This window comes from Eucalyptus grandis, chromosome 11 (assembly GCF_016545825.1).
Source record: "Eucalyptus grandis isolate ANBG69807.140 chromosome 11, ASM1654582v1, whole genome shotgun sequence".
NCBI classification, from domain to species: domain Eukaryota; kingdom Viridiplantae; phylum Streptophyta; class Magnoliopsida; order Myrtales; family Myrtaceae; genus Eucalyptus; species Eucalyptus grandis.
This window is the reverse complement of record NC_052622.1, coordinates 189,954-216,767: the sequence shown is the minus strand read 5'-3', so window position 1 is coordinate 216,767 and position 26,814 is coordinate 189,954. Positions and strand designations below refer to the sequence as shown.

The 26,814-nt window shown below is 42.9% G+C and overlaps 5 protein-coding genes across 7 annotated transcripts; all 5 read right to left on the bottom strand.

Moving 5' to 3' along the window:
* Positions 1-3,951: 3,951 nt before the first annotated feature.
* LOC104426932 (FAS1 domain-containing protein SELMODRAFT_448915) lies at positions 3,952-4,704 on the bottom strand. The gene has a single exon (XM_010040103.3). It carries the CDS (start codon positions 4,702-4,704, stop codon positions 3,952-3,954), a length of 753 nt encoding a protein of 250 aa, XP_010038405.2.
* A 627-nt stretch (positions 4,705-5,331) lies between these two features.
* Positions 5,332-10,674, bottom strand: LOC104424277 (cellulose synthase-like protein D3). 2 transcript variants are annotated; one of them, XM_010036644.3, is made up of 4 exons: positions 10,048-10,674; positions 8,711-9,603; positions 7,464-8,271; positions 5,332-7,341 (listed from the first exon to the last, which is right to left on the bottom strand). In XM_010036644.3, the coding sequence occupies exons 2-4, from the start codon at positions 9,568-9,570 to the stop codon at positions 5,593-5,595; spliced, it is 3,417 nt and encodes a 1,138-aa protein (XP_010034946.1). In that variant the 5' UTR covers positions 9,571-9,603; positions 10,048-10,674; the 3' UTR covers positions 5,332-5,592. The 2 variants fall into 2 exon arrangements, with proteins under 2 accessions (XP_010034946.1, XP_010034947.1); XM_010036645.3 differs by having other exon boundaries at positions 10,124-10,656.
* Positions 10,675-13,152: 2,478 nt separating this feature from the next.
* LOC104424276 (probable arabinosyltransferase ARAD1) lies at positions 13,153-18,080 on the bottom strand. The gene is made up of 9 exons (XM_010036643.3): positions 17,478-18,080; positions 17,071-17,244; positions 16,304-16,461; positions 16,067-16,214; positions 15,216-15,331; positions 14,992-15,130; positions 14,643-14,753; positions 14,143-14,211; positions 13,153-13,496 (listed from the first exon to the last, which is right to left on the bottom strand). The coding sequence occupies exons 1-9, from the start codon at positions 17,973-17,975 to the stop codon at positions 13,368-13,370; spliced, it is 1,542 nt and encodes a 513-aa protein (XP_010034945.2). The 5' UTR covers positions 17,976-18,080; the 3' UTR covers positions 13,153-13,367.
* Positions 18,081-18,862: 782 nt separating this feature from the next.
* On the bottom strand, positions 18,863-21,398 carry LOC104424275 (TOM1-like protein 1). 2 transcript variants are annotated; one of them, XM_039304055.1, is made up of 4 exons: positions 21,256-21,398; positions 20,406-20,996; positions 19,790-20,035; positions 18,863-19,443 (listed from the first exon to the last, which is right to left on the bottom strand). In XM_039304055.1, the coding sequence occupies exons 2-4, from the start codon at positions 20,925-20,927 to the stop codon at positions 19,117-19,119; spliced, it is 1,095 nt and encodes a 364-aa protein (XP_039159989.1). In that variant the 5' UTR covers positions 20,928-20,996; positions 21,256-21,398; the 3' UTR covers positions 18,863-19,116. The 2 variants fall into 2 exon arrangements, with proteins under 2 accessions (XP_039159989.1, XP_039159988.1); XM_039304054.1 differs by lacking the exon at positions 21,256-21,398 and having other exon boundaries at positions 20,406-21,191.
* Positions 21,399-23,744: 2,346 nt separating this feature from the next.
* Positions 23,745-26,607, bottom strand: LOC104424274 (binding partner of ACD11 1). Its single transcript, XM_010036640.3, has 5 exons — positions 26,464-26,607; positions 25,525-25,628; positions 25,222-25,297; positions 24,601-24,684; positions 23,745-24,511 (listed from the first exon to the last, which is right to left on the bottom strand). Exons 1-5 carry the CDS (start codon positions 26,467-26,469, stop codon positions 24,041-24,043), a joined length of 741 nt encoding a protein of 246 aa, XP_010034942.1. The 5' UTR covers positions 26,470-26,607; the 3' UTR covers positions 23,745-24,040.
* Between the last annotated feature and the right edge of the window lie 207 nt (positions 26,608-26,814).

Genomic DNA, 26,814 nt, shown 5'->3' with positions numbered 1-26,814 from the left:
GAGATGGAGAGGGGATGATGGGTCATATGGCAGGGGGGAGCAGATGGCACGCCCCATCTCCCCTTCAAATTGTCTTGAAGCCGAAAGCCAAAAAAGCCCAATGCCTAACACCGTTTCGGCTTTTGACCAACTCTAACCCCCAAACCAAATTCCCTGTGCACCTACCCCCCTTCCCACCCATGCGTGCGCACAGCTTGACCGACGCTTGGATTAGTTAACACGAGCAGAGTTCTGGCCCAGTTCTCAATTCTTTGCTAAATGGGTTCATGCTATTTCTACATCAGAATTCCCATTTCATGACCGTATGTCTCGGACATGTGTAAATTGCGTTTGTCGTCTAGTCTAGGGGGAGCATGTGTACGTATATCTCTCTTGAGCCGCCCCTTCACTCATTGATTTCAGTCCTTCTCACGTTCACCTAATCCTATAAGGTTAGAAAGCTTGTGAATAAATGATGAAAATCGATAAACACTAAAGAGACAACTAGGATGTCTGAACTCACAGAGTTTGAACTTGGCAGCTTTTATATAGACACCAGGTGGAGCTTTGTGAGATCAATGCGTGGTACGATACTCAATGCTGTAATCGTAGCATACATTCCAACGAGTTAACTTGGGCTCATACGGCAGCATGATTTATAGACCCGCCTGGGCTTTTTCTAAAGAATGGACTCCCCCACCTTAACATTCTTAATGTGCTCTTAGAGAAATTTCAAGCTGATGGGTCATGTTTCCCTTCATCCTCCCTTCGGCCGCCAAATATTGGCATCGCCCGTATTTGTATTGGCTATGTTTGATTAGTAGTTTCCTCCAACTATGAATAAAGAAAAAAATACAGCTGGGAGCTAATTACTTGATTATTACTTACCAGTTATTGCACGAAATCCACGTTTCGGCAATAATTAATAGAAGATTCATGTGAGGCTATAGGCTATAGCTGGGGATTTTTCTTTCCTTCTATAGTTCTTTTAATTACCTAAGCATGCATATAAATTATCAAAAAAATCCTAAACCTATTACCATCTTTTCAAATTAGTCATAAATCTATTGTTCTTATCAATTCAGTTCTAAACTTTTTACAATTGTGCTAATTTAGTTCATTCGGTCAAATTTGGCCGATTAACACTGACATGAACAACTTTTTGATAATATTTTATTTTTAAAAATTTTTATTACTTTTTTTCCCTCTTTTTCCCCATCCCTCCTTCTTCCTCTTGCTCCAATGACTAGCCAAAGGGGAGGGCCGGTTGTCGGACTGATGTAGCCAACTAGTCGCCTCACCGTTGTTGGGCAAGGGTGAGTTTGCCTAGCCACTAGCGAGACGAGCCTTTATCGGCTCATTGCTGGGCGAGGTTGGCCTTGCTCACCAAATCTAGAGAGGCAAGGTTGCGTGTGCTTGCCCTTGCCTAGCGACGGCGAGCCAAGCTCACCACTAGCCAGTCGTGTCAACCGACAACCAACTGTCCTTTTTGGTCGGCCGCCACAGCAAGAGGAAGATGGGGAGAGGGAGAAGGAAAAATAAGAGAATAGAATAAAAATTAATAAAAAAAAATCAGAAAAAATAAAAAATTATTAAAAATTATCCACCGGCATCGGTTGAAGTTAGCATCAGTGCTGGCTGCCCAAATTCATATAAGAAAAAAAAAAAAGGTTTATAATTGATTTGGAAAAATTGTAATAGGTTTATGATTTATTTTGATAATTTTCCTTTTTCCCTCGCGATCTTTAACTACTCTTCCTTCCGTTTTCTATTGTTTCTTTGTTGTTTTCCAAGAATTATACAAGTCAAGAGTGGTTCGTATTGCCATTGGCAAATTGCCCGTGCGTGCACGGCTCCAAGGCTATGTTCATTATGTTATTTTCCTACATATCGGTGTCAACATAAATTTCCATAAGACAAACAACTTGCAGAAAACTGTATTTACATCAATCCCAAAGTCTCCGCTAGAGTTTACATAACATTTTAAGCATTTGAGTTTTCTCTTTAATGTCATCATTTAATTTGTATATCGTACTTTCCGTTTTCTTTGGGCGACTTAGATGTAGGATAGCCTTATTATATTAAAAGTCGAGAAACATTCACTGCGAAAGTATGGGAGCTGATTCGAATATAACTATTTTTCAGCTAATTACATATGAAGGTATTGTAAAAGAGAATCTATACGTACGTATCATAACAAAATATGGGCATACCTTGGGGCTTTCTTTGCTTCGAACCAGCAGCATGGCATTCGATCCAGAAAGAGGGCATGGGTTTCAATAGAAGAAACGTAGGGAGGGATTGGAAAATGGAGTTAAAAAGAAAACAGGCGTGAAACGGTAAAGAGGTGAGTTACATAACTCGGAGTCGACGATAACGCAATCAATAAGATTTGAAAAAAGTAAATAGAAAAGACCGATTTGAATATTATTCTTTAAAAGAAAGAATTATGCCACTCCTAGATCTCGGGTAATTGAATATGACATTGAAGTTCGGCGGTGCTGTACATTGAAGTCCAAATGGCTGTACTCCATGCTGAACTCCATCACTTAAATTGATGAAGATTGACCGAAATCAAAGGTGCGTTGGATATTTAGGGATGCTGGCATTGTCGTCCATCAGGGTAGTACAGGAAGGAGCTAAGAAGGGGTCTTGTGAATGGGGGCCATTAATTGCCCAAAACCTGTTTCTTCGGCTCTCGCTTCACTCCTCCACCTACCAATTTCCGTCCACCTCCTCTCCCTTTTTTTTCTTTCTTGCTTTCTTGCTCTCTTTCCATGAATCGCTCCTTCATTTTGACAATGCCTGCAGCTCTCCCTATCATATTTTTTTTGTTACGTCAGATTGATTATGATTTCAGACTTCAATCGAGGGTGTCGGCTCGCGCATTTCTCTTTCAATCGGACTTTGGTGATGGGAGCGAATGATCAGCATGCAACCCGCGACTCATTGTGCTTTCGCGGGGGTGAATCGCTCTTTTATCTTTACCTTCCTGTCCTCATGATCTCGCCTGTGTTTATGTTCATCTGATCGACTGCTTTCATCCTCGGTCAGGATAATTAGCTCTTGCATTTCAATACTTTACGGTGGTCACCATGATGACAAGACGTTTGCGCGGCTTAAGATATGGGTTAGTGACTATTAGAGGTGGCAAAATGAGTCTTAGATCCATATATGATCCATTTAATTCATAAATGAGTTATATATGAGTCACTTATTTTTTTTTTTTTTAAAACTAGTTAAATGGGTTTAAAAATTAAAGGTTTAAAATAAATGGATCTTAAATGGATTTAGATTAATTCGACTTAGAACTCATTTTCAACTAAAGCCTTACAATCCCTCTCTTCCCTCTTTAACTTTATAAAAGTCAAAATTATAATTATTTTTTATATTTCAATTTTTTTTTTCTTTTTTCTTCCTCCTTCCTTAGTCAGTGGTTGGCACGGCAACGGTTGGCGATCGGCTAGGCAAGCCTTAAGCTTGCCGGCGTCGGGCGAGCTTGGCAAGCTGGAGGCTCTCTTGTGGCTGGTTGTCAACCGTCGCCGTGGCCGGCGGTTGGTTGAAGAAGAAAAAGAAAAAGAAAATTATATTCATAAAAAATAAACATAATTAAAAATTCAATTTTTAAAAATTATAAAAATTATCCATTCGCATAAAAGTATTTTAGCAATACCATTTTTTTTTTAAATCATGAAAAATCATAAGAAATAAACTTTTTAGGTTTAGTTAAATAGGTTGGGTATAAGTCAAGTATGGATCAAGTCGGGTATGGATTAAAAATTTTGTACTACAATAAATGAGTTATAAACGGGTTAAATTGGTTGATTTGGGTCGGACCATTTATGACCCGACCCGTTTAACAAATGTAGTGACTATATGTGAAACGAATGGTTATTAGGAACGTACAACATTCAACGCCTTCCCTTGACTGAATAGCAGGAATACTAAGAGTCACTAACTTGTATTCTCCTATTACAACACATTCCTCCGGGACTCCATCATGGCTGAGATAATAATCCCACTCAATAGAGAATTTACTAGTCCTTTGGCACCAAGCCGGCGCGAAGAAGCTGATTTCTCCCGGGGAGAGAATGGACTTGCTGCCGTGGCTGGTGCAGGCGAAGCTGAACTCAGCGACTGAATCACATCACTCGCTGGAGGAGGAGGTGGAGGTGGCGTTGGCATTGCTGTGACGGCAGCAGTGTTACCAGGGCAAGGAGGTGATGGAGATTCGGTGACGTTCGTCACCGGCAGCAACACCCCGTCAATGCCATGGCACCTAATTGAAGACCCCGCCACGCACACATTCGGTTTAGTGATTCTAACATCGTCGAGAAAGTAGCTCCTGCATCCTTTGTTGTCGATTCTGACCAGGTACCCTGGAGCTGACGTTGGAATGAGAGAACCGGTCGGTATGTGTTCGAGGTAGTCGAAGAGCAAAGGCTTGGGTATAGAATGACGAAGCACGAAATGGGAGACATCATTTGTGGGTAGAACGATCCTTGACAGCATCCCGTCGTCGGGCATAAAGAAGGTGAGGTTACCTTCGAATAGGACGGGAGGGGACATGTTTATGAGCATGACGAAGGAGAAATAATCGGCTTGTTTCATCTCTTCAATTGCGGTGAGGAGGTGCGGGTTTCTTGGTGAGTTGGATTGGGCGGTGGCTGGTGAATGACTGTTGAGTGCCACAAGAAGGATAAACAAGGCTCTGAAGGTCGCCATTCAAATTCTCTTTTGACACCTGATGGATGGAACAACTGACGCAAAATGGGGTTGTCTTCATGCTCACTCGCTCTTATCATGTGAACTTCATGGAATGAGATTAGCTAGGACACGCATCTCCGCTCCTCAACAACACATTCTCATGCCTCTGGCGTGTTTGTGCTTCTCCAGTCGACAAGCATTTTTTAGGTGAGCATCGGGTTTTTCTTCCCACTGTCGGAAGCAATATGTGCATGTTGTTGCCATAGCATACGCAACCATCGAATCAGGTCAGCATCATCAGATTGTGAGTGCGATACAAAGCCCACGAGATCCGATTTACTAACATCAGTGCATGATGTGATCTAAGATGCACCGGATGCTCTTCTATAGTATTCTAGGAATTTCTCATTTGAGAGTTTCCAAAGTAAATTCCATATCGGAAGTGTGACTGTAATTTTACCCCAAAGTGCCCATGATCCATGGATCAGCAGATTATTACGACGAAACGGATGAGTCGTTTTCGAAGACAAAATGTCATTTTCCTTGCATATAGAGAATGCTCTTTCACTAGACATTCGTCAGGACCCATGGACAGGTTTTGTTTGTATTTCCTCTTTCTAACATAATAGAGGCCAACAGATGTAATTACGCTACACAAGCAGCTGAAATAGGTAATAAGTAGAACCACGTCGTTCATCATTCAATACAAACAATGAACAAGAGCCTTGTCCACTGTCCATTTTTCTATGCCGAGCCATCTAAACGCCAACTGATCTATTGGACAAAATTCAAACTGGCATATAGGAAACGGAACATACCCACGTCCTTGTCAACATGATCATCTCATTTAAAAAAGAATGGAGTAATGTCACTAAACAGATAAAGCATATTAAAAAGAATAACCTATCAGGGGAACTGGAAAGAGCCACCGATTTGGGTTGACCCAGCTGGGGGGCTGATTGCCACCCAAAGAAGTGATATGGTGATTGCAATGAGTCCTGACCAAACGAAAACAATGGTAGGGGTGCGCCCACGTCTTCCCATGAGCCCCTTTGCAAAAGGATACAGATGAGCCAAGACCCAAAAACTGAAGAAGACCCCACCTATCAAACGGCTCCATTGAGGAATCACACTGTAAATTGTCCTGCTAAACCCAACTGCTATAGCAATTAAATTCGTCATCATAATAGTAATTGGCGGTATCATCAGGGATGTCCACTTGACTACGTAGAGATCAGCGAACTCATCATCAACATCATCACCACCAGACTTCGACGTAAGCGTGAAAGAAATTTCAATCCCAGCAACTACTTTCAGTAACCCCTGAAGCACAGCAGCAAGGTGCGCACTGGTGCCACCAATCAGCCAAAACTGCTCATTCCGCCACCACTCCTCTAGCTCAATACCAGACCACTTAATCTCAAGCACCGCAAGCATGCACAAAGTAAGGGTGATGGTCAAGAGGTAGGTGAGGAACGTAACATTCAACGTCTGGACGATGAACTGGCCCGAAAAGAGGGAAAGGGCTGGGAGGAAGCAATAGACAATCAGGAATATGGATGTGAAGGGGTAGATACCAACGTTAAGGTATGCTATCCTCTGGAGCAGTTTCATTCTTGGGCTAGCCAAGAGGGCATTGTTGCGCGAGAAGAAAATCTCAACTGAGCCAGTGGCCCAGCGAAGGACTTGATGGAGCCTATCAGTAAGATTAATAGGAGCAGTTCCCCTGAAGGCATCGCGCTTAGTCACACAATAAACTGATTTCCATCCTCGGTTGTGCATTCTGTACCCTGTGACCACGTCTTCAGTAACTGAGCCATAAATCCATCCCACACGGTGCCCCCACTCTGTCTTATCCTCATACCAACAGGAGATGACACTGATTGCTTCTGCAACAGTAGATGCATCAAGAAGATCCCTGGGAATGGTGAGCGCACCCGGTGGACGTCCATTCTTCACAGCAGGGTGATCTGCTAGGGGGCGACCTTGAAATTCTGCCACTGGTATTGAATCGATCAGGAAAGTTGAGTTCCCAAACCTCTTAGGGATTAGGGAGAGGTTCATCTCTTCATCATCAGAATCACCCATTCTTAAGGCCCTTTTCTCTTCTGAGGTACTAGCCACCTTTTTGCGACGATCAAAGCAGCAGCTACAGCAACCAGGTTGATGCTCTTTTGCACGTGGGGGGTCAAACCCATACAGAGCAACCCTCCGGAAGAGGCATCCTGTTCCCACATAGACAGGGCCTTGGAGCCCGTCAAGGGCTCGCATATTCACGTCAAAGAAGACAGTGTTGTGATTGGCATAACGATCGGATGGATCAATACCCTCAAATCTCTGGGGAAATTGGACATAGCAAATGCGGTCCCCGCCTCTGTCCATCATGAAGCACATCCCTTCCCTCAATGCCTGTGAGTTGTAGATGTAGTGGTCACAATCAAGGTTGAGCATGAAGGGGCCATTAGACATAATGGCTGAGGCACGGACTAGCGCATTCATAGCCCCTGCCTTTTTGTTGTGATCATAGCCAGGACGCTTTTCACGGGATACGTAAACAAGCAAGGGAAGGCGGATATCAACATCAGTAAGGTTTATTATCTTAGCATCATCAGCAGTGCCAAGCAGTGGTTCATCGCTTGGCGGTTTTAACATCACCTGCATCATTAATAGAAAATCATCAGCCTCCAGTGATGCAAAGACTATTTGTGCCCACAGCCTTATGAACAGACAAGGTCCAATCATCCTCGAATGATCAAGTCGAAGTATAATTGGATTACCTGGATAATACCAGCATGGTCACCCCTAGAGTGCTCTGGTCCAGGATTCATCCAAGTCCCTGGCCAATGTGTTCCATCAGCCATCCACGTCGCTTTTGGAATCTTCAGAGTCTCCACTGGTTCATCATCTCTGTTGTTTCTCTGATTCTTCATTGCCTGGATTTCCTCCCTAGCATGATAGGCATCGGATCGGCGGCGGATTGACTCGGGCAGTCCATTGATACGTACCTTGAACTCATCATATTCACGCTTTACCCGCCGACGATCTTTGACAAAGTCTTCCTTGACTTTATTTTTGTAAGGATCCCTTTTCAGGTTGAAATATGATTCGGGGTTCCTAGGCTCTATATTATGCTTCCGACAAAAAGGAACCCAAATGTTTGCAAAACTTGCAGCTTCTGCCATGGCCTCGAAGGTTAGAAGTGCACCTCCATCATCCGAAACATAGCAAGCTAGCTTTTCGACTGGGTAATCAGCAGCTAGAATGGACAGGATGGTGTTTGCAGTGACAAGAGGCGGTTCTTTCTCTGGATCAGCAGTCGAGACAAAAACATCGACTCCAGGGAGGTCAGACTTCCCAGTGGGATTATTCAGCCCAGGAGTTTCAAATTTCTCTCTCAAAACATTAAGATCCGTAGAGCGATTAACTGGGCAGAGCTTGGGAAGTTGGTCAAGAAGCCAAGAGAAAGCAAACCATATCTCACAGACCACAGACATGCCCCACAGCCAAACAGCATCATTGTTTGGGTGACTAACTCTCCATGCCAGAAACAGCCCAAGAACAACCATCCGAACAAAAATGAGAAGCCTGCATGTGAATGATAGAAAGATTCAGAATGTTAAACTGATATGATCATTAGGAAACAACAATGAAATAATTTTTCATACATTTCAATTTTGAAATTCTCGTTCTTATCATGCGCTCACTTCAATAATGCTTTTGGCGATGAGCCAAATGTACGATCGCAATGAGCCAATATGTATGATTGGTGGCTCTGCCTTGTAAATGTCTAGATATAATATAATGATGGCCATTGTGATTCATAGTCAATCTAAATGGGTTTCGTGAGGACACTCATGCTATTGCATGCCCATGTAAATTTATTTTGTGGTATAAAACAAAACACGGATGGATAGACAACTTAGCAATCAGTTATTAGAAAAATCTGATTTCATAGACAACCATTAGCGATCTAAATCCCATTAAGTAAAGTAACAAAGCATAAATTTTGGAAAGGACAAAGTACCTATATGGGCTGAGAATAGCAGCAGGGATCTTGAGTTTCCTAGTCAGAGGACGCCATGGTTTGTTCATCAACTCAGTTGGCTCCACCACATCATCGTCCTTTCCAGTAAAACCCCCATCCTTGGGCCATATAGCATTTCCATATCCATATGTGCCCCTCGTTTCGAACAACCACCTGTTATGATCAAAATCACCGGTCTGGCTCCTCATGAGAACAGATTTTGTTGATTTCATCAGCGACAACCGTCTTTCCATTTTGGACATGCCACCAGGTGGTGGAAGCGGAAGGGGGCGCCCATTATCCACTGCAATCTCATCCAAATCCGTGTTCTTATAAGGCTCCTTACATCCTGGGCAAATTCCACCGCCTGTCTTCACTGCATCAATGTAGCAATCGCGGCAAATCTTGAAGTCACATTCACAAGGGAGTATATCCATGCCCCGCTCATCACTCATCACCTTGGCATCGCAACCAGGGATTGCGCAAGAGGATCCTTTAGCGCCAGCCATCTGGGGATGACTAGCTTCGGATTCAATGACCTTGTCCATCAAATGAGCTCGAGTGACACTATTGAATCCGCCCGTAAAGAGAGAATTCGACACGTACTGCTCCTCGACCTTCTGCGAGATCGATGGATCCATCGGTTGATTATCAGGGGTGGGAGGGATGTGAACCGTATAGTTGACAAAATCACCACTCCCGAGTTCGCTGTCGAGATCATCCCTCGAGTAGCTGACATAGCGCCCCGATGAAGTTCTTCTACCGAAGGTCACGGTAGGAGGCAGTGGAGGCCTGAGGTCAGCTGACTCCGAGCTTTGAGATAATGTCGATCTGCTTGCCTTGAACGATTTGGACGCCATCCTCGCTCACTCCCACAAAACTATGTATAAATCCTGCAGCGATGATTCAAAGGGTCCGTCAAAACCTACTCCATATACCAAAAATAAGAAATAAAAAATGCTGGTGCCATGAAAAACGACCAAACTCGGAAAGTTAGCCCCTTTTTTGGGAAATAGACCAGACAAAAATGGATGAAATCCCAAATCGAGCTGTAAATCCTAAGGCAATCCTCAAGATCTCTTCTTTTCTTAACGGAAGGAGTGCTTTATGGCAAGTTCAAACAGAAAAGTAAGAAAATAAGCAAAAGCAAAAGAGAGCTCGAGCCCGAAAAGTTTTCAATGGATACTCCACTCATACATTCCCTAAGCAGCCGAACGAGACCACCTCAGAAAACGCGGCCGCACAGAAGCAAGAAAACGAAAGAACACTGGACACGAACGCCTAGTCCCGCAAATTTACGACAGCCGCGAAAAAGGGTCGAACTGAACTCGACTCACCTTGAAGGAGGGGAGATCGGGACCATGCCCGAGAGAGAGGACCCAGAAATGATCAGATCCAGGCGACGAACCGTACCTTGGAGGGTTTGTGAGCAGCGGCGAGGGCTAAAGATCTGCTGGAGGGTCCGATGAGAAATCTTAAAAAGACGCGGTCTTTTGCTTCTTTTTCTTCTTCTTTTCTTTTTGAGGGGGGAGGTGGGCTGACGAAAGGTTCAAACAGGGGAGAAGTGTGAACTCTAGCTGTCTCGTTCTCACATTGCTCGGACAGAAGGGAGTTGTGTCGTAGAGGGAGATGATGGACCAGGTCGTGAGAGAAACAACGAGCACTACTCGGTCACGACCCAAGCCGAAGTCCCAGCAGTTATAAAAAGGGAAAAGAATCGAATTAAGACAACAGAGGAGGAGGTGGCGGAGGAGGAGGAACAGGTAAATAACTTATTAAGGGGAAAGGGTTTTTATTTATATTCCAGCCAAAGAAGCTTCCCAGATATGAGTCCTAGAGAGAGAGAGAGAGAGAGAGAAGATGGGTTTTGGGGGGGAGGAGGGCTGGGTCGCCGGACCAGAGCTTCGGACACAGAAAGAAGGAAAAAGGCAAAGGCCTGTTTTGAAATTTTGAAAGACGGGGAGGCGAAAAGGACATCGAGAGTAGGCAGAGCTTGTAATGTGAAGGGGGAAAGAGAAAAGAGAGCGGATGTGAGGGGGTACGGCTGGCGATGCGATTGAGCGAGTCGTGTCCGTTGGATAAAAAAAAGTCAATTATTTTCGAACAGGATAGCGACTTTATCGAAGTCCTCGGCTTTCGAGGGCTTTGCCATCTTGCTCATTGTGACCGTTAGTGTTTAGTTCTCTCTCTCTCTCTCCTGTGTAACCATCAACACAATTTTGCCATGAGCTTTCTAATTGCTTACAAATGCGTGCTCTTTCTCTCTTCTCTTCTCTTCTTTTTTTTTTTTTTTTTTTAAGGCTGCGGTAGGCATGGTAAAATTCACTGGTTTGGCCCACCGTACGTACCAAGCATTGTAAATTATAGCGTGTTGAGTTAGATTGACTTGTTTATTAAGTAAGTCTTGCTTAGGCACAACAAGAACAACCAATGTCGTGCCCTAAGTTGAAATGGCTTGAGAAGTCATGAGCCATGCCGAGCATAGGCAGAGTTGGCCCAATTCTTTATAGTGGCATGGCCTTGATTCGACTAGTGATTGTTAGTTAATGAATCGATATTCAAATCACTCTGATTTGGAAGATGTAAAGTATAAAAAGATCCGTGTTATTTCAATGCGATCAAGAATATCAAATTGTTAGAATCAAACAATTACAATTACAATCACATTAGGACTTGCTCGGTTTTTTATTCTTTAAATATTAAAAATTAACATTTCTTTTTTCTCATCAACATGAAAATTTATTTTTTAATATTTCAGTTGAATTTTACGTGTTAACATTTAGTTGAGAGTACGAGAGCGATGGATCTAGGTCTGTCCAATCTATCACGAGTGAGATCACTGACATTTGGAATTCCGACGGAACTCGGGTGTCTGTCTTAGTGTCGAATTAGTAGATCCCGGTCACCATATGGAGAGGGAGAAAAGAAGGGTGGAATTGATTTTTTGGGACAAACGCGTATTCCACGCAGAAGACCAGCTCAATTTCCGGCCAGACAGACTGTCCTTCCTCCTCCTCCCCCCCTCTTTCCAGTTACACGCCTCACTCCCTCATTACTGACACAATCCGTAACAGTTGATTCGCACAAAGCGTGTCCCAATAACGTGCAACGGATGATGGAGGGGAGAGGGGTCGAGTGGCACGCCTCCAACTCTCCCCAGCCGCCCTAAATTTGGTAATGTCAAACCACATCAAAGGACCGCCATGAAATTTGTGGGAATTCAGATCCATTATGCCTCCCTGTCCGTGCTAAGTATCCAGATCTACACCGTTGCTGGCTTTGCTCAATTTTATAACTTGAATATAAAAGATGGAAAAGGCGTCCGACCAATGAGAGTTTGACCTGCTCTGAAAGGACCCTTTCCAACCTCGAACTGCCCACGATCCTTTCCACTAAACTCAACCGGCAAAGTCTTCTTCATTTGCCGTTTCAACAACAGTCGAGCCATGGTTTGTTTACCATAATCGTTTCATTTGCCGATGATGTATAAAGGACACACGATGTCTCACCATGGTACGAACAAAGTGCACACTTTTCTATTTGAAGCGATGGAAATGAAAAGACGTTCCGCTGTCAACTTGAATCTGGAAATAACGTTTTTTGCGCATGAAGGTAATATATATTTTTTTTTTGGGTCGGAATATAAAGGTAAATCGAAAAGGGGATTTGGTGGGTGGGAGCGGTTTTTTCCACCCCCGAAACGCAGTCAAATAAGAAGGTGGGGAAGGCGTGAAGAATTGGGTTTATGACATGGATGGGAAGGTGACGGTGATTATGCAATGACATGCGCGGAACACGGAAAGGAATCATTCCTTAATTCTCTCTCTAACCCCTCTTTTTCCCCATTTCCCCCATATTTTTAATATATCTTCCATAGATCTTCAACCACGCAGGCCCCCCATGTGCAAAAGGGTCCATAGAACGTGGTGGCGAAACCTCGGATCCGATCCGATCCGATCCGAATCGGTCCGACAAGCAGCAGGCCCGTGTGGGGCCCCAATAAAATGATCATCCCACAATCCCCCCCATTGCATCTACATGCAGCCCACCGCCTGCATTTCTCTCTTACTAAACAACACAGACAATTCCACAATTAAACTTTAGACCGCCCGTTTCACCACCTGCAATTTTTTTTTCGCCCTTTCGACTTTAATCATTGATGCACATCCTTCCATGTTTGTTTCTTATTTATTTCTCACTTTCATCTCTCTAAATAATTATAATTATTAATAAGAAAAGAACATGCATAGAGTAGGCTATGTTACCGCGTCAGTTTTCTGGACCGGATCCCACAAAATCATACAGAGCTAAAGCCTAAACACGCGCTCCACATTTTTCTGTTCCTCCATGCTCGCTCCACAAATTTCTTCTTCCCTTTTTCGGGCTCTGTATCTAATTAACGCATCGGAACGGCAAAATACAAAGAACAAGCGCCCCGCATCTTTGGGAAAAGAACCGATTTTGAGCATATGCTGAGAACCGAACCAATAAATAAATAACAGAAATTCCAATCTAAGTGCAGCAAAGCAAGTCTTAAAGAGAACCATACGTCTTTACATAATACATGACGTACCACCCCGCGAGTATCACAATTCCAAATGCCAAGCCCAATTTCCAGCTGAAGCAAAGCAGTGGGAGGTCATCCACACACTACTGTTCACCGCAGGGACATTGAGTTCGTAATATTGGCCCGCCTGCAGTCGCAAGTGCATATGCTTCTTGACTCTTTTACCACCCGCTGCGATCTCCTCGTGTGTAGCCTAATGTTCACCACCTTACCAGCCATCTGTTGCATAAATGAACACAATAAAACTATATCAAAATCAAGCTCCAGCTATAATTTAGTTTGATGAATTAAATGTTCAATTCGTGTAACTCTTCAGCAACGTTCCAGAAAGGTTGACTCTGCCAGAGTTGAACATGAACTTTTTAAATATCCACCCAAACACAGTTCCCAGGCAGCCAGCATATGAAAAAAAATTATTCTGCACTGACATGCTGCCCACTTTTTCTATCCACGGAGCAGATGGACCATGATTGTGGAGCAAATATTGCATGTTGCATTACTCGAGTTATCAAGCTTAGACATGAAGAATTTGTGGGACCCACTTTAGGTCGCACTAAAAGACGCAACTTCCCATACAGTTATGCTGTCATTAGTTTGTCCACTGAATCCACAACCTTAGTCTAAACAAGGAGTTCATCCATACAAGTAGTAGTCAAGCCTTTGAAGTATGCACTAGGAAAGATCCAGGAGTATGAAAAAAAACACTGTTGTGAACTTTTCGATTTTTGGCCTACCATTTTCATAGTTGTCCATTCTCATGCAGGCCAACAATAACTAACGGATAGACAGCATTACTATCTCATCATACAGAGGCAGACAAAACTATCTACAATTACATATAGAATATCAGAGCAATTGAACAAACCATTCTCCAGACCAAGTCTTCAGGACCCAGGCGCTTAGCTGGATTTGAATAGATGAAGTGCCGAGAATACTGCCAAGATGACAAACATTGCATCAGTGCCCACCAATTTGGGGGAGGTGGAAAAAGAATAAGCGACTTTAAAAACTGTGAAGTCAGTAAGCTAATGCAAAATTGACTGTACTAGGTGGTGTGTTTAGGTCACAGGAAATCAATATCAGAAAGAAAATGCAGAAAAAAAACTAAGCACCTATAGTCCTCCGGTTAAAGTTGTTCTCATCTGGTGTAAAGTGACTACTAAATAATTCACAATAGAGGAGCTGTAATTCCAGATATCTAAATGAAAAGAAAAGAGAAGTAAATACATAGAGGTATCTCCACTCGGCTCTATATCCTAGCTTTTCAAGTTCTTATTTGACTGAAGATAGACTCTGTGGACGAGGAACAGAGTGTAAAAGTGCCTATCTCTGACTGAACCACCTAAAGAGCAAACAGATGCAAACCTTAGCAAGATTGCTTTGCAATCTTCTGACTTGAGCAGTGCTGACATTTCTGAGATACGTTAAAAGCCAGCCTGGTTGAACAGCATCGCTCGAAGAAACAAAGAGAGCTATCTGCATGGTAAAGATCAATATATTTTTCAATGAAAACATAGCTCATCCAAAAAGGAAAAGAAAACAAAGCAGAGAGAAAGTATAGCTGAACCAAACTGGAGCCTACACTAAGAGACCCACTCTCAAATAAAAGTTATGCCTTTTCCACCTTTTCCCCTATTGCAAAGTTGCATAAATAATCATCTTCTAGAGTGACACTTCAACAGAAGAAACTAAGGAGACCTTAAGGATCACAGACCTTTCTGTAGTCCAGTATCCCTTCAAAGGGAAGCTCCAATTCATCACTCGCTATGACTGGGATGCACCCACTGACGATAGCATCAAAAAGCCGCGCAGATGATGGAGTGTCACCAGCTGGGCTTAAGCAGAAGATACACCTGGTCATAGAACAATGATTCAGCTACAACAATCAAGAGCAATATACCCATAGAATAGAAGAAGAGTAAGTATATGCAAATAAACCTTCGCATTCCACTCTGAGCTGCTGCCTTCCCAGCATCTCCAGCACTTCCCTCCTCAATGACAACCCCATCTGCACCACTCAGTTCAGCTACAAGTTTAGCACGTATCTTTCCTCCCTGAAAACACATTTGGCGTGTCACAGCTTAGAAATGTAAAAATAGGATAAAGAACTACAGTGTGTTAAATAGAACAAGATAACGCAAAAAAGATAAGGAGAGCTCTTATGATTGAATCATTTGCATTCATTCAATTGATTCTCTTGACAAGGAAAACTCAGTAAGCAAAACCATGAACACACAGGCACACTAAAGAATCTTGAGCTTAATCTGTTTTTCAAAGTCATATGTTTTACTTCATTAACCAGCTTTCCCCTCCTCACTGGTCATGCCTAACAGAAAATTCCATACTCAAGCCTATAGTCAGGCAGCAGAAGACAAGTGGACACGCAAATTCTACTACTAATTTGTGGTTTCTGGACGAAGATAGCACATGAAAATCAAATGGATCCAGTACAAAAACTGCATTTAATCAATTGAGAAGACACTAAACAAGTCATATCCTTCAATCATCCACCATTCGGGCCTAATTTCAGCAATGGGCCAACTATTTGGGCAACAAATTGATAGAGATTTCTAAATGCTCCTAAGATAGCAGCTCTATCTAGAAATCACCAACCCAAAGTGTCATTAGCACAAACCAAAGAGGCTTATATCCAACTAACTGACCCACCCATATCCAATGCTAAAGCCTTTTTTCAGGACTAAAGAGAACAACGTATAATTCAATGCAGTGGCTAAATTAGTTAAGCAGTTTCCCATATACGTTTGTTCATCAGGGATAGGAAATCCAACCGCATTCCTCTTTAATCGCCCCCGGAAGAATAGCAGAGTGGTTCTCTTTGATTGGCTGTCTGACAAGCATTTGGCATCACATAGATCCACGTTCGGTGAATAAGGAAGTATTAGATCCTTTTCCAGTGAAACTTGTCCCGGCTTGTACCTAAAGTTCAGCAGAAATACATGTCAGCCACAAAAAGAAGCAGGCAAGTTCTTGCTTAATAAGCCATTTAAACTCAATCTCTGTATTACCAGTTCCCAGTTGAATCCATGTCTGGTAGGAGCCAAATAGCATTCTTCACATATCTCCGAACAGATTTAAAGGACCATGGATGATGAACTGGAAGTATGTGATCCCTGCCCTCGGATCGTTTCCAAGCAGGCTGATCCGTTACCCACTTGAGGGCTTCCTATGATTGAAGATTGTAACTAAATGAGATTTTCTTCAATCAATACAATCTGAGGCAACATGAGTATGGTGGGGCAAAATCGGTCCCTATTCCCTAGGCTGGTTCGTTCTTAAAAAAGATTCAACAAAATGAAGAACTTTAACTCAACAGTAACACCAAACTCATATGGAAAACCGTCCCAAAACACCAGTATAAAAGATATTAGTACTACTAGCACTCAGTCCAGAAATATTCGATGGATCCACAGCAGGTTGGAAAAGCATGGATTATCGCAGGAATCAGGATATCAGCCACAGGGTACTCCTAGTTACAGCCAAATTATCATTTCAGGCCATTCATTGAGTGATAACTACTAGCAAGTGGCAAATTGAACTTTTGCCCATGGTACATGCTAAGGAAGACATGATGATGCCAATGATAAATAATATGACAACCCAAGAAGACAATTGCAGTAGGAAGGCAACATCATCAGCGTAAAATAGCTTTAAAGAAATGAATGAAGTAACAAAAGAACCCATATCAATTCCCCCACAAAGAACAGAACACCGAAAACCGCATAAAATGAACACGCACAACATAATTCTGTAAAGCCGCAAAGCGCACTCACACCCTATAAAGCGCCTTGCATTGTTGTTTCTCCAGCAAGAAGAAGCTGATTGTGGTGAAGAAGGGAATGTAGAATAGGTCGGCCTCTTCTTGCCTGTGGACTCTGACTACATTCTTCAAGAGCCTTTCCGATTCAGGAGCAATGAGATCTGCCCAAAGCCAGTAATCTACGGAATGCTGCAGACACAATTGCCAAACGTTAGCGAAATGGACACAAATAGCGGTTCGCCTAGATAAGCAGAACGGGAGGACCTTCTTACGACACGCCTCATCTCAACAGCAGCAAACATCGAACTGAGAACAACATATCAACTAGCAAGAATTAAAAGGGGCGCACGTTGCGCAGGAATCGACTAGCCCCATCGCAGTTACAGAGGGAGGTAGAAATGCTAAAAGAAGAGGAGGAAGACCTGCTCGATGAGGCGATGCACGGGGCTTCCATTGGAGGTGAGATTAGAGGTCTCCTTGTAAGTGCTCCAAAACAGCGCGAGCAGATCGTGGGTGAATTTGCGGGGCATCTCGTAGACGTACACCCGGAGCGGCAAATCGAGCGGGTAGTACGGATCTCCCCGCAACCTCTCACTCTCCGACGCAAAGACGGCGTCGTCGAACTTCCTGACGACGGCGTCGTCGTCCGCCGCCGCACTGGCCGTGTCGTCGAGCGCGGAGGAGGAGGAGGAGGAGGAGGAGCGGCGAGAGAGGAAGCGCTCCAGAGAGATCAAGAACGAGGTGTCGGGGTCCGCGGAGGGAGAAGAGGGGGGCGCCGGATCGCGGAAGGAAGCGGAGAGAGAGGAGGAGAAGAGGAGGTAGAGGAAGAGGAGGAGGAGGAGGAGCAGAGGGAAGAGGACCGCCGGGGACCTGAGCCGGCGGTGGTGGAGGAACGACGGCGGGAGATGTTTGCCCGCCATGGCCAATCGGATCTCAACAACGCGACGCGACGCGACGAAGCCCGATCTTCATCTTCTTCCCCGCTCACACAGAGAAAGAGAGAGAGAGTGAAACAGGGGAACAGTCGGTGGCTTTCAGCAGGAGCTCCGATTCCATCGCACGGAAGGGAGAGTTGCCTAGGTGGGCCTTCCAATTTGTGGGCCGGGCCCAAAGAGATTCTTTTTGCTCGGAGCTCCGTCGGCGGTAAATCCTAATAGAAATTGTTGGTTATTTAATAAATGGACACGAATGAGCTTGGAATGATAATTGATAAATACCAAAATAAAATAGAGGTAAAATGGATTCACAACTTATTTCAATTCAATCCACCACTGTAGTTCTCTCTTGCGCTCGCTTACTTTACGTTCTCTGCTTAGTTTTGGCTTGAATATAGAAGTGTTATAACAATATAAGTCAGGTCGGATATAATGTACTACATTTGTATTGTATAAAAATGAGTAAAAACGGGTTAAATGAATCAATATGGGCGACCCGACCTGACCCGAATCCTGTCCATTTGAAGGGTATAAGACTTGTGATAGATCCATTTTTCCACCTAGTTTTGATAAGTTGGGTTGAGTTGTTATATGAGTTTTTTATTTAGTAAATGGGCATAGATGAGCCTAGAAATGGCAAATGACAAGATAAAATAGGCATAAAATGGGTTCACAATCTATTTAGATTCAACCCACCTCTATAATTCTCTCTTTACTCTTTTTTGTACCCTTAACTCAATCTTGCACTCACTTATTTTGTGCTCTCGTCTCAATTTTGGTACGAATTTTCTTAAATTGGCTCGAATGTAGAAGTGTTATAGTAATATGAGTCGGGGCGGGATATAAGTCAGTATATTTATATTGCATGGAAATAAGCAAAAACGTGTTAAATGAATTAATTTAGCCGACTTGACCTGACTCCCGACCATTTAACGGGTCCAATGCCATGTTCAAAAGCAAAACTCAATTTGAAATTCCGAGGACGCCATAAATCTCCCAAGAAGTCAACAGCAAGAATTACAAAGAAGAATTGTGCAACCCATTGTAAGTTGGACCGAGTGTAGTCACCATTCTGTCGCCTTTACCATCCTCGAATCAAGAAGTGGAATGGCAACTCTGTCGCGCCTCACAAGGAAATGAGGTCGTCTTGCTTTGGTTCAGATCTACCCCCGCCTTTCTTACCAAATATGATCTCGTCCAGATCGTCCGTCATGTCCTCATGCCTCCCTTCCCTCCCCCTTCTATAGCTCAGAGGTTCTGGTCCTAGCTGCGTCGGAGCTGCCGTGACTGGTTCCCGCAGCTCTTCATACTTGGAGAAGACTCTCCGGGCATCGTCGTTCACTTTCAAGGCTGCGAAGAGCACCGCCTCATCATCTCCTGCTGTCTCCGCGATTCTCTGCACTTTGTGTTGAGCTTCATGACACTGCTCCACCAGTGCGGTTGTCAACTCGTCCTGAAAACACAGAGACCAAAGAGTTCCTGAGTGTCCACATAGACTGACCATTTAACATTATGAAGTAAGGCAACTATTTTGGAAAGGGATGACAAGCACGCATTTGGCCTAAAGTAACCGACAGCTCCCTAGCCTCTGTAAACTAAAGTGAAAGCTGCGGAAGCTTGCGATGACGAAAGTGAGGATTCGAATTTGATTGGTCAGTGCAATGTGATGCAGATGCCAATGATATAAGGTAGCATGCAAATGACTGCAGCGTTCCACTGGTGCTCGCTAAACCAACGAGTACTCTTAAGACATTTGAACAGGCATAGTGACAGTTTTCCACACAGGCTGCAAAACCGACCTGTAAAACATCTTGTTTCGGTGAGGAGGATAAAACTGCGGCAAGAAGCTCGATACTGTTTCTGGCAACCTCAAGTGCCTCCTTGATCTGCTCAGCAGTAAAAGTAGGAATGCACGAATCATGTTGCGCACGTCGGGCAAGGGTAACATCCGGTTCTGAATCCATGACTGTAGTGGGTGGAGTGAAAATAGGTGCCAAACTTTCATCATCACGACCCGGAAAGCAAATGCCCCTGGCCTTTAAGCTCTGAATTTGACAAGAAGGAGAAAAGAAAAATTGTTCAGTGGGTATAAGTCGGGATTTTTCCTCCAAGACATGTACTATACTGCTCCTCTCCTCTCCTCCCACGACATTTTCTACCTCTACTTTGGGCAATTAATTGAAAGTGCAACAAATCTTTACAGTATTCTCACGTCATGCGCTGAAAGACTATGATGAAACTCGGCATAATAAGAAACTACCGGCTCTAGCTGACTCTCAGGTGAAGTTATAATTTTTATCGAACCAGAAGTCCACTCAGAGGAAAGCTGCATTATATTACGCCATTTCCTTTCATATCGTTTTGATATAGATCACTGGTACAACTCAACCGAGAGAAACCATAGAAGACGTGTACCTTATATGTCTCTTCATAAACAGGCAGGTACCTGAGTTCCCGACCCGACTCTCCCCATGCTTCGATCATCATCAGGGCTTTGTTCCGGTTACTAACAATAGTCTGCGGGTCATCAATCAACTTGACCATGTCGTCAAGAACCCTCTCGGAAGCCACCTCGCAGAATGCCATGTCGCAGTTTTTGACACAAGTCTCCAGCAAGACCAGAGCTAAGTATTGGATCCTGGGGCTCGTCGAATTTAAGCGTCTTTTTATGCCACGGATCACTTCCCCGCGGTCGAAACTCTCGTGATTAATCATGTCACACACTTGAAGATTCAGGGCCCAATCAGGTCCATTGAGTGACTCGGAGGTAGCGTCCTCGACAAGCTTATCCCCCTGGGTGGGGCCTTGGATTAGCTCCTTCACCTTGAAGCTCATCGAGCTCATGCCGGCGCTCATCTTTCGGCCTACTTCAGCCCCGCTAATCTTCAGACGCTCGCCCAATGCGCTCACTTTGTCCATCAAATTATTGTCACTCATGCTGGAACCAGATGTCCTCAAGGTTGAGCTGAAAGCCCAGACGTTGTGAAGGGAAGTGGCGAAAAGGATCTATCAAAGATGTCACGAAGGGGTTATGAGCAGGAGGGTGTGTATCCTCCCAGGAAAGACAAGACAACTGTGAAGGATATCAAAGACAGAGACTACCAAATACCAAAATAGCTAGAAAGTTGGTCAGATGACACCATTCAAAGACCCTACGTTGCAAAGCTTGATGTTCCGAGGGCCTGTGTAGAGAAGCATACCAGAAAGGAGCACAAAAAAAAGGGGAAGAAGGAAGGAAAAAAGAAAGAAAAAAAGGAGCAGTTACCTGTGGTCGTGGCCAGCGAGATTAATGGTGAATGCTGTACCGGGAGCGAAGCGTTGGGGATTTAAATTGAAGGCGTTCGTTCCTTGGAGTTTCCGTCGCCGGCCTGCATTGGATTTTGTCTATTTCCACAGCAAGTTGACCATTCGACACAAATGAACACTCCGTCATTCCATTTCAAGATACAATGCATCCCCCGGACTTGGGAATTCATTACAAGCGCAACCAACGGAGTGAGTATCGAGTCAACGAAGAGCCTTTTGTAATTAATTATGCTCCTCGGGGGACTCGAAAACACTTAACATTTTCCTCTCCTGTTTTTGTCTGGACCTCCTTAGCATTATGTGACTGGACGATACGAAATAATGTCGTCGAAAGAGAAGTTGAGTTGGTGATTATAAGCGGAGCATTCTGCCATAGGCTTAAACAAGGTTGGTGGGTCTTTTAGCTTTTTGGATGTCTCTCTGTTCATTCAGGCAACTGGGGTCTTTTATAAGTACTTTTTTTTAATCAAAAAGAAATTCCCATTCATTATTTGAAAAGTAATCTCAAAAGTCATAGCAATAAAGCAGGCCCATAAACTCCAAACGAAACAAAAAAACCAAAAATCAATCAACGTGTTTTATTAGAGCATGATCGTCATATATAATCATAGGTTCGTCCTTCATAAACATATCTAGGACTACATTTAAGCGAAAAGATCAGCAGCCAATCACCGAATCACACAACGCAATAAGTGATAAGCACAAGTTTGGATCTCCACTTGTAATTACAACGTTGCTTTTCAATGGTGTGTGCCTAGATTTGACATCTCCTAATTCCATCACCGTATGGAGACAATATAAACATGTTAAAAAAAAACTCATATCTAATACATGTGAGAGTGAGCATTGAAGTCAATACGAAGTGCCAAAGTTTTGAATGAAAATAGGTGGAATGAGCATAGATTTGACACGAAATTGCTGTGAGCACCATTGACACTGGAGACAAAGTATTTATTCATTAAAACTCCAAAATCTAGAATTAAATCGGAGAGAAAAACTCCTAGATATAAGATTAGAAGATCAAAACTCTCATATCTAAAACTAGATTGGGAGATCAAGGAAAGAAACAGAAGAAGAAAAAAAAAAAAAAAAAACTAGGAGGGGAGGGAGAGATTTAGGTTAAATCCCTCCCTTCCAAAAGTGGAAGAGATGAAGAAAGGCTCTTTTTTAAGTAAGTTCAAAGCTTTTGTATTGCTGTTAAACTGATTGAAATAATGCTCTGTGGTTCATAGTTCTGCATAACCACATTTTGGGCCGTGGGAACTCGATCCATTCTAGCAAAGGTGCATGTGTGTTGTATGCTCAAAATTGACATTAATTTTTTTTTTTCGAAAGTCTTCTTATTGTGAAATACTTGAATTTCTTGTTAGTGTAAACGATTTATTAGAGTGATACGAAGAACTTCTACACCTGTTTATGGAAAAGAGGAAAATATTTCAAGATTTGAGCTTCTTTTTCACAATTCTTTTTTTTTTTAAAGATATGAACTATTCAAAGTCTAAAATTGAAATGCTTTAGAGATAAAAGAGAAATATAACTTTACGCATAATAGAATAATATTGAAATTACTAATTAAGGATATCTTTAGGGGGGGAAGGGATCGTAATCCCTAAAAAATAGAGGGATTCTGAAAACTCTGTTTTCTAGAGTTGGCGGATTTTGAATACCTATCCCTCTCTGTTCTTGAGAAAATTTCACTTTGTAGGCTACGAGGGAGTAGCCGTCTCTCATTTCACTATTCATCACTCTTATAAGGGTATGTTGTCATGTCAATAATTGAGGGAAATAAATTCTTTAACTATTTTATCGTAGAAATCTTTCCTATTGCTCTTACCAATTTGTTTTTTTGGCCAAAACATTACTTCTGAAATTGGTTAGGTTACACTTACTTTATATTATGAGTAAAATAGAAACTTCCAATTTCAGATACTTACATTTTAGAATTATCTACTGCTAGAGTTACATTTGTGGAAAAAGAAAACGTTATATCATGAGTAAAATAAAGCGCTACTTATGTTATTGCTTAGGCTAAGACAAGAGACCAACTGCCAGCTCTGAGAATTCAGAAGTGACAAGAAAACGAAAAAAGAAGAGCACTTTGCAAAGGTGATTTGCTCAAAACGTGATGCCAATTATGTTGTTTGGTTGACAGGAAAGAACAGACTGATAGACATAAGAGTGCTTCTTAAGTCACTCTGCAACCTAAATGACAGGCTGATTTGCAAGCATGGCAGAAATGGCACTCTTCACAGTCCTACAATATAATTTGCCAAAAATAGATCCTTTAGCTTTTGAAAGTAGTGGTGCAGAAGAAGTTCAGCAGACAGATGATCATGCAAGTTACCTTGCTGTCCAGGAGAGACTGACCAATCTAATGTGAGCAAAAGAATACGGAAAATCTAATCTGGCACAATCCGCATATTCGTGCAACTATCAAAGCACAGATGATTGATTTAAGAGCTTATTCTACAAACTAGGTTCCATTGCAACGCAAAGAGAAGAATTCGGTTGTTATCCCAATTTATCGCAGTTTCAAGCTCAACTTATAAACAGGCCCGTGAGTATATATTTGAATTTCTCCAAAAGCTCGCAAAACTCCTATCAACCAGCAACACCAAGATCTTAGAAATACCAAACATCTATAGCCAAAGATACTACCAAATCAAGTTAAGAAACCTTGAGCCGACAGGATCCCGAAGGATGCTATCACGTCAGCAGTTTTTTGTTGAATTCAAAGGTTCCTTTCAGGTTTTCCTTCCCTGTGATTCCTCCTCAGCCACTGGCTTCTCTTGTGTCTTCTGCCCCACTTCCCCAGCTGCCTTGGTGACCCTGCTATATGCACCAGCGACCCATGCGGCCCCAGTCAGCACATAACGGTTACTCATGATGGCGGACCCTGCAGTGCTTGCTGTCTGCTCCGCAGCTGCTATTGCAGATTTTGTCTTCTCCGAAACCTGGAACTTCTGGTCCACTTCCTTCATTTTCTCATTCACTACAGTTGTTCCAGCACTGAATTTTTCACTTAGACCGATCTTCTGGTCTATAGAAGCAACTGTTGCTGTAGCAGTTGCAGTGACACGGTGTTTCTCATCCAATGCTTTTGCTCTGTTAAGCGCATCTTTGCCTAAGACAAATCCCTTAGCTAGCATGCTGCTTACGACTTCCTCTGCCTTCTGGACAGGAGATGCAGCAGCAGCTCCCTTGTTCTCAGTTTCCTGAGGATTATTTTAGTATCCTTCCCGTCAGGGAAACAAATCCTCACAAAAGAAGTATCTAAATTGACCTCTTAAAAGGACAATCTTACAGTCGGAAATGAGGAAGCATCATCTGGTTCTTTGTAATCTGGTGCTAGAGCTATAGTGACTGCCTGATCGACAATGGTCGCACCCTATATATGAAATCAAACAAGTAAACTTAAAGCAGCAGAAAAGGTTACCATAGGAGTAGCTTGCTATTGGAGGCTCGTGCAAGTAAGGAGTATTAATGGACACATCTGATGATAAAATAGCAATGGACTTTACTACAGTTTAACTATTTTCTAGATGAAAACTACAGACATTTCCTTTCCTGCTGTCGTAGCTTCTGCTCAAACTGCGAAATGTAGTTAAACTTGGGCACCATTTAGGAACATGGATAGCCTTATCTTCATCCTTAAATTAGGACTCCAAATTACCTTGATGATTAAGAACCAGATTGGATTTTATATCAAGAATTACTGTTTTCATGTCATGTTCAACTAGCAAACTGGTTGACACTCTTATGAGATTCAATGGGGGACAAAATTTATTCATGATGATGAAAAGGTATACTCTACCCATTCAAAAGATTCCATCCACATATTTGCAACAATACTTAAAGCAACACTTTCCGAATGCGCAACAACATATTAAAACAAATTGGGAGATACTGAAAAGCTTTTAGATACCGAAAGCATAGCTGCAGTCTCTGCTCCTTCAGGATTCTTGAAAGTAACATATGCAATCTGGCACCGTTCATCATCACTGAAAGAAGATCGCGTCATAAATCTGAATTAGAAATGCTTAAGAAACATATATGAAAAGTACATATCTGGGCCCTAGAAGGACGAACTCATGAAGTTCAGTCACATAGTTAGATTGAAAAGGTCATTCCAATTGACTTGTTTTCGGCAGCACATTTTAAGCAGCCAAATTGGCAGGGCTAGAAAAGTTGAAGATAGGGATGTGATGCTGATAGATTCACAACAGACCTATGCATTTCAACACGATCGATTTCACCGGAAAAAGAGAAGAACTCCCTTATGTTTTGCTCAGATGCTGTCAAGGAAAGGTTATTGACTTTCACCGTCCTTATCTGCAACCACGCGGGCATCAATTAAATTGAGGACACGATAGATCAAATAAGACAGACAGTCTCAAGAATCTAAAGCGTATTTCAAAAAGCGGCAACTTCTTCAGAAACTTGAGAAATCCTATCCGTGACAAGTACATTGCGAAGGTCAGATACCCAAATTATTCATCGAGAGAAACACTTGAGGAGACTCTGCGAGAAGGTGACAGAGTTTTTGTCTGAGCTCTTTCAATTACGATATCCTATGATTGCCTTCACTTCCAATTCCCAGGAACTTAAGGGTATTCATCGAAACATACAAACAACCGATCATGAGCTACAGCTTAGTGCTAAAAGGAAATTGATATTTTGGGAAGCTTAGGTTTGATCTTAGAAAAACAGCTACGTGCCCTCCTGGGAGGAAACACGCCACATGTAAATTCAGCCCAGACACCAGCACATATATCCAGCAAGAAAATGATAATTAGCCCAGCAGTTGAAAAAAATAATATAGCACAAAACCAGAGGGAATGGGATGCGACATGAAAAAGGTGGCCGATTTTTGGAGCAAGATTCTGTACATGGAAACATAAACATGTGAAACGGGTAGATACGAGGTTCACAGATGAAATCAACAGCTTTCAACAAGATCCGTCTATCATCAATCTGATCAATAAGCAAATCTGATCTCTCCACCCCAAACATGGGTGCTTGCATCCGATTTTTGGAGCCCTCCATATGCTAGGGGCAAGTTATAATACGACTCTTACGACAATGACCCCCGAGTGAAAAATATTTGAACCACGAAAAAGGAGCAATTGGGACGCAGATCGATAGCAGAGAAAGGACGAGCAGATACCGCCATGACGCGCTTTGTGTTGGCTGTTCAATTCGCAGGAGAGAGAGAGAGAGAGATGGAGGATGGAGATGGAGGAGAAGACAGATATATAGGTTGAGGAGACTCGTTGTTCAAGCGACGTAGTCTAATGGAACTAGCCAAATATATTCCCCCATCCACCGACGAGCCAGCGATTTCACAATACGTGGCACTGGAATATGGACATGTTGGGGAAAAGCGAAGAGAGGGCCGCGTGCGCATGAAAATGACACGGAAATGTTAGCCTTTAGTTTATCTTTCCCATAAGGCTTTGAACTAACTTTTGGTTAAATGCTTATTTCGAGAATACCGAAAGTTCAAAGCTATCTTCAC

Bases quoted from the DNA above. Each gene is read 5' to 3' on its own strand.
- LOC104426932 (XM_010040103.3), bottom strand. From the start codon at position 4,704: ATGGCGACCTTCAGAGCCTTGTTTATCCTTCTTGTGGCACTCAACAGT.
- LOC104424277 (XM_010036644.3), bottom strand. From the start codon at position 9,570: ATGGCGTCCAAATCGTTCAAGGCAAGCAGATCGACATTATCTCAAAGC. The intron at 8,272-8,710 runs GTACTTTGTCCT...ATTCACATGCAG, and splicing joins GCTATTCTCAGCCCATATAG to GCTTCTCATTTTTGTTCGGA. The intron at 7,342-7,463 runs GTAATCCAATTA...TTAATGATGCAG, and splicing joins ACCATGCTGGTATTATCCAG to GTGATGTTAAAACCGCCAAG.
- LOC104424276 (XM_010036643.3), bottom strand. From the start codon at position 17,975: ATGGCGGGCAAACATCTCCCGCCGTCGTTCCTCCACCACCGCCGGCTC. The intron at 17,245-17,477 runs GTCTTCCTCCTC...TTGTGTCTGCAG, and splicing joins TGCATCGCCTCATCGAGCAG to CATTCCGTAGATTACTGGCT. The intron at 14,754-14,991 runs GTCTGTGATCCT...TTTACCATGCAG, and splicing joins GGATACTGGACTACAGAAAG to ATAGCTCTCTTTGTTTCTTC.
- LOC104424275 (XM_039304055.1), bottom strand. From the start codon at position 20,927: ATGAGTGACAATAATTTGATGGACAAAGTGAGCGCATTGGGCGAGCGT. The intron at 20,036-20,405 runs GTACACGTCTTC...TGTCAAATTCAG, and splicing joins TTTATGAAGAGACATATAAG to AGCTTAAAGGCCAGGGGCAT. The intron at 19,444-19,789 runs GTCGGTTTTGCA...CTGTGTTTTCAG, and splicing joins CGAAACAAGATGTTTTACAG to GACGAGTTGACAACCGCACT.
- LOC104424274 (XM_010036640.3), bottom strand. The intron at 25,298-25,524 runs GTCTGTTGTGAA...ATCTTCTTTCAG, and splicing joins GATCGTGTTGAAATGCATAG to TGATGATGAACGGTGCCAGA. The intron at 24,512-24,600 runs GTAAGATTGTCC...AATAATCCTCAG, and splicing joins ATGCTTCCTCATTTCCGACT to GAAACTGAGAACAAGGGAGC.